The 7,236-nt window shown below is 49.7% G+C and overlaps 3 protein-coding genes across 3 annotated transcripts; 1 reads left to right on the top strand and 2 right to left on the bottom strand.

The window, feature by feature from the left end:
• Positions 1–672: 672 nt before the first annotated feature.
• Positions 673–1,459, top strand: T310_4977 (uncharacterized protein; the record flags this gene model as incomplete). The annotated part of the gene is made up of 3 exons (XM_013472155.1): positions 673–773; positions 839–1,075; positions 1,141–1,459. The coding sequence occupies 3 exons, from the start codon at positions 673–675 to the stop codon at positions 1,457–1,459; spliced, it is 657 nt and encodes a 218-aa protein (XP_013327609.1).
• Positions 1,460–1,799: 340 nt separating this feature from the next.
• Positions 1,800–2,898, bottom strand: T310_4976 (TPR repeat protein; the record flags this gene model as incomplete). Its single annotated transcript, XM_013472154.1, has 2 exons — positions 1,800–2,568; positions 2,663–2,898. The coding sequence occupies 2 exons, from the start codon at positions 2,896–2,898 to the stop codon at positions 1,800–1,802; spliced, it is 1,005 nt and encodes a 334-aa protein (XP_013327608.1).
• Positions 2,899–5,256: 2,358 nt separating this feature from the next.
• T310_4975 (uncharacterized protein) lies at positions 5,257–7,189 on the bottom strand (the record flags this gene model as incomplete). Its single annotated transcript, XM_013472153.1, has 4 exons — positions 5,257–6,026; positions 6,253–6,648; positions 6,678–7,041; positions 7,091–7,189. 4 exons carry the CDS (start codon positions 7,187–7,189, stop codon positions 5,257–5,259), a joined length of 1,629 nt encoding a protein of 542 aa, XP_013327607.1.
• Positions 7,190–7,236: the final 47 nt, after the last annotated feature.

Raw genomic sequence — 7,236 nt, 5'->3', positions numbered from 1 at the left:
GGTAGTCCTATGAACCGATGAGAATGACTGCTGGAGCAGTCCCGATGAACTAATGGGGCAGAGGCCGTCGATACGGCTTACCCTCGAACCGATGAGTAGCTGCCAATACAGCTTCCGATGAAACCAGTGAGACCAATGAGGAGATAGACGAGCGAATCCTAATGTGAAGGGCCAAAGCCTTGCTGTCTAGAAACTAGGAGCTCATAAAAAGGATTCGCTGGGGAAGGAAGAAAGGAAGAGAAAGGCACGCGAGCTGTATCAACAGGAGTCATGTGATAAACAACAAATAGACCAATCAGAAGACGAGAGCGAAGCTGAGTCAGCAATATGGGCTTAGCCCGCAACAATTAATGCCAGTACTGTCTAGCTAGCTAGCTATCATAACTATCATAGCTTCAGGCGAGGATTTTCTCTCTCGAGTAAGTCATTTCTCTAGCTAGGGGTTCTTTTTTTTTCTAGCATATATATATACTATGTATGCTGTGCAACGTGAACTAATAATTACTTACATAACTAACTGATATAGGTCCTATATCCTAAATAGATAATTTACTTAACCAGTACCTATATAATATCTGGACATTGCATTCATTATCCTGATACGAGACAATCACACGATTCAACACACCAACTCAGCCCACCAATTCTGACTTGACTGAGGGGTAATACAACATGGCCAGCACGACCAAAGACCCCGCAGCCATCCAGGCCGCAAGGGCATTGAACAACGTCCCCTGGTGCGACGACTACGAGAAGATGATCTCTGGGATGCTGTAAACCTCCAGTCCCCATACTAACTTAACTAATTATCATACTGACGATGCTGATGCTGCCGCAGATATAACCCCCTCAACCCAACCCTCGTCCAAGCCCGAATGCGCGCCAAGCGCCTCACCATGAAATACAACAGCCACTTACCCGACGACGCCACGCCGGAATCGCTGCAGGCGGACCGCGAGAAGATCCTGTCCGAGCTGCTGGGGCGCGTTGGGCCGGAATGCTATATCGAGCCGCCGTTCCATGTCGATTATGGCTGTAATGTGTCGATTGGGAGGAATTTTTATGCGAATGTTAAGTATGCTAACCCCCTTTCCTACATATGTATATGTATATGTTTAGAGATGCTCGCTGACGTCCTAGCCTAACAATCCTCGATTGCGCCCTCGTCACCATCGGCCACCGCGTCATGATCGGCCCCTCCGTCAGCATCCTGGCCGCCACGCACGAGACAGAGGTGCAGTCCCGCCGCGACAACATCGAGTACGCCCGCCCCGTGACTATCGGCAATGACTGCTGGATTGGCGGCAACGTCGTCCTCCTCGCGGGCGTGACTATCGGGAATGGATGCACCATTGGCGCGGGCGCTGTCGTCACTAAGGATATCCCTCCGTTCTCGGTGGCGGTGGGGTCGCCGGCTAAGGTTGTTAGGAAGGTGACGCCTTTGCCTGATATTGATTGAGTGTAGATAGACAGGGAGAGAGAGAGATGGTTGAGGGGTTGTGATAGAGATGATTGCAGGAGGTTGAGCGCGTTCAAGTTGTATATCAGTCAGTCATCCTCATGGATGAGAATAGATGTGTTTTTGGATGCACCTCTTGCCGTGTTAGATATTCATCTCCTCAATTTCAGCCAGCTGAGACTCGGTTAGCTCGAAGTGTTTCCAGTTCATTATCTCAGACTACTGTTTTCGTGTCATTGGCATGGATGCAATCCCATTCTCCGGCGCTGCTCTGTGAATCATTCAACTGTTCTCGCGCGAATATAGTGTTTTAATTGACTTCACTGTATCTGGATAATAGTCACACAGTCTTTGTCATCTGGATCACCTCGTCCATCAATTTTATTACATCCTGATTCTTTGTCAGGGCTTTCAAAGTCTCAGCCGAACGAATCAATCTCTCTCTGGAAGAATCATCATCGGCCAGTGCCCTCCTAATAGCCTCCATCGCTTGCTGCTTCTGTAGCTCTCCAGCTTCATTCCGCTGGCCCAGAGACACATATATTGCTGACAAATAGAGCATACTGACCAGCGTGTCTGAATCATCCTGTCCGAATAACCTTGTTTTAGCCTCGACCACATGTGTCTCGAGTTCATAAGCTTCCTTCCACCGGTCCTGTGCCACATATATTACTGCCAGATTATGCCTGTGGAACAATGTCTCTGGATGCTCCGGGCCTAGCCGTCTCTTGCTGATCTCCACTACTTGGAGTCTGAGCTCCTCAGCTTCTTTTAACCGTCCCTGATCCCGGTATCCTGGTGCCAGTTCAGACATGCGGTACAATGTACCTGAATTCTCCAGGCCTCGCTGTGTCTTGTAGATCTCCACTACTTGGAGTATGAGCTCTTCAGCTTCCTTTAACTGTCCGCGATCCCGGCAATATGCTTCCAGGTCTTCCATGTAGGCCAATGTATGTCCATCCACCTTACCTAGCTGTCTCTTCTTGATCTCCACTACTTGGAGTATTGTCTCTTTAGCTTCCTTGAACCGTCCATGGCCCCAGTATACTCGTGAAAGTTCATCAATGTATCTGGATGTTCCTCGCCTAGCTGTCTCTTCTTGATCTCCACTGCTTGGAGTCACTGTGTCGATTTATCCGAGAATGCGGCACTGGATCTCTCCCCGACCCGGACCCTTGCAGGGACAGAATCGCTCATTTGTACGCTCCCAAGGAAAACAGCACAGCACGAACATCAGCCGTGCCATTAGGATCACCTTTACCGAGAAAAACGGCTACCAGAGGCCAGGCACAAGTAGCCTTGTCCCACAAGCAGCGATTCGGAATCGCGGCAGCCATCGCATGGGGAGTCCTGCACCTCTGCGGATCGCCCTGGGTAAAAGAAGTATTTGACAAAAATGACATTTTCGTCTCCAAGTACTCGAATGCCAAGGGAGACATTGTGAACGACAACCCGTTAATAACACACACCTTCTCCGCACCAGCTTCTACTTTTTCAGGACAGGATTCTTTGGCTCCACTCGGACCAGCAGACCGCTTTCAAAGCTCTCAAATCCGGAACAAAACCCTCTTTGCCCTCGGCATTCTCCTCATCAAACTCTGCCTCAACCGTCCCTTTGAAGACATCCGGGCGGAGTGGCTTCACAGCACCGGTGCAGACCCAACATCAGCGTCAACCATTGTAGACGACTATGAAATTGCCAACTTGCAAGCCGATAGCATCTACCTTGAAGCCGGGGACTCGTACGGGTACGCGGTGCTGCGGTGCCTGCGGTGCGAGTTTGCGGGACGGGATGTCACGAAGAGTTTCGATTTTGAACAGTTTCGGAAGCACTTTTTCAACGGAGTAGTGGCGCCTATTCAGGCGACGTTTTCCATGTTGCCTGCCACGTCTGCGATGGTGTAAGCGGATGTTGGAAAACTTCTTACAAATCTAGAACACATAGGCCATATACAAAGTCGAGATGGAATCTATGACTTGGAAAGCTGCCAGCAAGCTAGTAGCCAGGAAACAAGCAATGCAAGACAGATTTTTCACCAGTAATGCTATCCTCCTGTGAGAATCCCCTGTCGATATGCACAGACATGAGCAGCTCTGGCAGAAGAAGATGCTGATATTATCAACCCGAATTCACAGCCTTGTTGTTCTTTGGAACATTTTCTCTCATCATTGCACTTCAATCAAAATAATTAATTGATTTCTATATAACTAAGTAATCACTAACTTATGCGTATCTACACTGTACTGTACTGTACTGTACTGTACTGCAATGATTAATGCACTGCACTAATGCTATGCAATGCTATGCCCCGCCATCTGTCTGTCAGAGTCCATACTGTACGGAGTATAATGTGCTGTACTAGACAGGGGACAATAGAATTAGATGAATCTCAACTCCGAAACCCGAACCTAAACTAATAGCCAGGTAATAATAATTTAGGCAGTCGGATATCGGTTCCATTGGTGGAGAGATAATAATGAATCTGTATAAGGTGGATTCTGTCTACTACTTACGGCCGTAATTAATGCATTAAATTAAGAATGGCCAGGAGGCTACGGTAGCTAACCTTCCTTAGTAATAGTTTGGCTGCCTAGGTAGGTTAGGAGGTAGGTTAGGGTTGAGTGAGTACTATCACATGCAAAATTAACTATTACATATCATCAAGTCAAAAATCACATACATGTTAGGTAACAATCACATGCTATCTATGTACGGAGTATACTACTGTACCTACCGATGCAATATGTAATAATCACATGCTAGCAGAGCAGCTGATACACATTCGTAAGATATACTGTAGTGCTGACATGGATGATTATGATGCCAGTGTTTTTTTATTTCTATTTTTGTTTCTTTCATGTGAAAATTAATTATAGAAATCTCTAGAGTAATTAGAGACCGTGAGAAGAGACCAACAACCCCGCAGATCTGTTCTTTCTTCTTACACTATAATTATAATTATGAGAAAGCTTGAGGAGCATGTTGAAACAGACAATCAACAACAGATAGATAGACAGACAAACAGATGGTACATGTAATTTATGTACAGTACTTGCATACCTATCTCTCGATGGGTATTGATTCGATTCGATTCGATTGTCAATCTCTCCCTTCCTCCCTCCTTGCCTCACTCCCGACTGACCAGGCGAATGTGGTCCGTAGTTACTACATAGCACTTACTTCAGTACATACGTGGTTTTGTGTTCACTCGTCCTGTCTACATACAGATCTGTAGTGTATCGATCTATATGCGTTTCTTCTTAAGAAAATCTAGGTATGGCACAAAAAACACCCAAGTTTCTTAATTCAAGCCAAGTCTGTCACTACAAACAGAAGGAACGAGTTCAAGTTAATAAAAAAAAGGCATATATTCATACCTAGTATAGATAGGCATTAAACTAGCTAGATACTCTCAGTCTGTCCTGTCCTGTCCTGTCCTGTCCTTCCTAACATACATACACAAGATCCCTATCGGACAGACAATACGTAAATAAATAAACAAACCCCGTATCGACCGACGAACGTCCATGTCAAGTCATATCCCAATAAAATAAATCATGAACACATTCTCGAGCCGTCCATCCTGAGATAAAAAAGAAAAAAAAACTGCGGCCGTCGCAAACTTTTGTGTATCCACCCAAGAAGAAGAAGAAGAAAGAAGTAAAATAAAAAGATATGTAGGGGGAAAAAAAATAAATCGAGTGATCAAGAATGTAAAAATACAGTCAAGAAAAAAGATTATACTTGTAGTATACTGTATGTACTGTCATGTCATATCGTCCCGTCTGACTCTGGCTCATGCCTCCAGGGCAAGGCCCAGATCTGCCTCCAGATCACTCGTCATGCCGTGCTCTTTCGGCTTTGGCATGGTCATGTTCATGTTCACGTTCACGTCTAGGCCAGTAGCTTCTGACCCGGCGACGGAGGATTTCTTATTGTTATTGTTGTTGCTGCTGCTGTTGCTGTTGTTGCTGTTGTTGCTGCCACCCGGCATGTCCAAGTTAAAGACGTTCTCGCTGAAATCCTGACCGAGGTCCACGTTGAAATTGAACCCGCCGCCGCTGCCGCCATTCTGGTTCCCGTCTGCGCCGTTCGTCAGGCCCATCCCCAATCCGTCCTCCGCCGCGAACAGGTCGGCACCCGCGTCGTCAAAGTTGATCAGCGCGTCAAAGTCGTTCTGCGTCACTTCGGCGTCGTTGGCCAGGTCGATGAATTCGTCCAGACTCAGCTCATCGTTGCCACCATGGCCGGCCGGCTCGAAATTGCCCGAATCGACCACGTTCGGGTTCAGGTTCTGCGTGCTGCCGTTCTCGCTGCCGTTCGAGTGCGGCGGCGTCGCCGCGAACATCATCCCGCCATCTTCAGGAATTGGCAGCCCAGACGGTGTCGGGTCAGGATACGTCAGGTCCGGGAGCTTCTGCGCTAGAGAATCCGGCGGTGGTGTCAATGTCTTCGGGCGGACAGGGGCGGGGGGCGGCGGTGGTCGGGCGGGCGTCTCAGCCGGCGGCACGTTGATCTGGATGCCCGCCTTCCGGATGGCTGCCTCCAGGAACGAGGTGGCAAAGTCTGCCGACGCGTAGATCTCGCGCAGCCGCTGCAGGATTCGCATGCACTGGTAGAAGCGCTGCAGGCTGACCATCCGCACGTTGGGGTCGTTCGACTTGATGTCCAGCAGATGGATGATCACCGCCGGCAACAGAACCGTCACTCCCGCCGTCGGCAGATAGCGCGTCAGATCAAGTTGATGCAGGCCCTGTGCGATGTTGGTGATCTCGACCGCCGCGTATCGCACCTTGTTGCGTGATATCTCCTGCAGCTCCGCATCCACCGCCGGGAACGGACTCGCCGGCAACACTTGCGGCCGATGCAGCGCACTCGACGTCGTCAGGTAGATCATCCGTAGCAACGCCCGATGCACATGTAGCGACTCCTCCGCTTCCGTCAGATTCCCGGATGGGGGTGTCCAGTACTGAATCTCCGCCGGCAGATTGGCCTGCCAGTCTTCCAGCTCCTGGTCGCAGCGTCGGACCTGGAACGTCTCCGAACTCGACTTCTTCGGCACCAGCATCATCGTCGTCTCCGTCGTGCCGCCGAACCGATGGCTGAGGACTGAGTACTGAGCTGTCAAGACGTGGCTGACACACAGGCACAGCTTCGCTTTCTCGATGAACATCATCGCCAGCTGCCGCTGCTGGTCGATGTTCCGCAGGAGCTCACAGTTGCCCAGCATGTTCAGGATCTCGGGAGGGTACGTCTTGAATTCGAAGTCGTCGATCGTCAACATGGGCACATCGCAGTCGTCGTCCTTCACCCGCATCGGCCGCCTCATCCCCAGCGCGATCAGTCGGTCTCGCGTGTACGTGCTCCACCAGATCCGCTTCCACAGCCGTTTCTTTCGCGGGCCCATCCCGGAGTTGGCAGGATCGCGGTGCAGGCCGATCGTGTGGGCAAGCGACAGGCTGACTCCCATCCAATGCCACGTGTCTTTCTGGTCATCCGGCGTCTCGTACCAATAGGTCATCAAAAGCAGCGCTTGGACGAGGGAGATACGATCCACTTCGTAGTCAAAGTCGTACAGCAACTAATCCCGTCAGCAGAATGACGCGCAACTTAACAAAAACTGCACCTACCCTCGCCCTCTGAAAGAATGCTTTTCGGGCGGCCTTTCGGTTCGGATACCCAGCCGCGCGGAGATGCTTGATGTCGACAAAGGCCGTTCCCGCAAACATGACGGCCTGGAAGAGCAAGAGGCTCATCCGATGGATGCCATCGTTGC

This window comes from Rasamsonia emersonii (assembly GCF_000968595.1).
Source record: "Rasamsonia emersonii CBS 393.64 chromosome Unknown ctg1118621760208, whole genome shotgun sequence".
Lineage (NCBI taxonomy): Eukaryota > Fungi > Ascomycota > Eurotiomycetes > Eurotiales > Trichocomaceae > Rasamsonia > Rasamsonia emersonii.
Note: the sequence above shows the minus strand (reverse complement) of the source record. Positions and strands in the feature narration are given on the sequence as shown.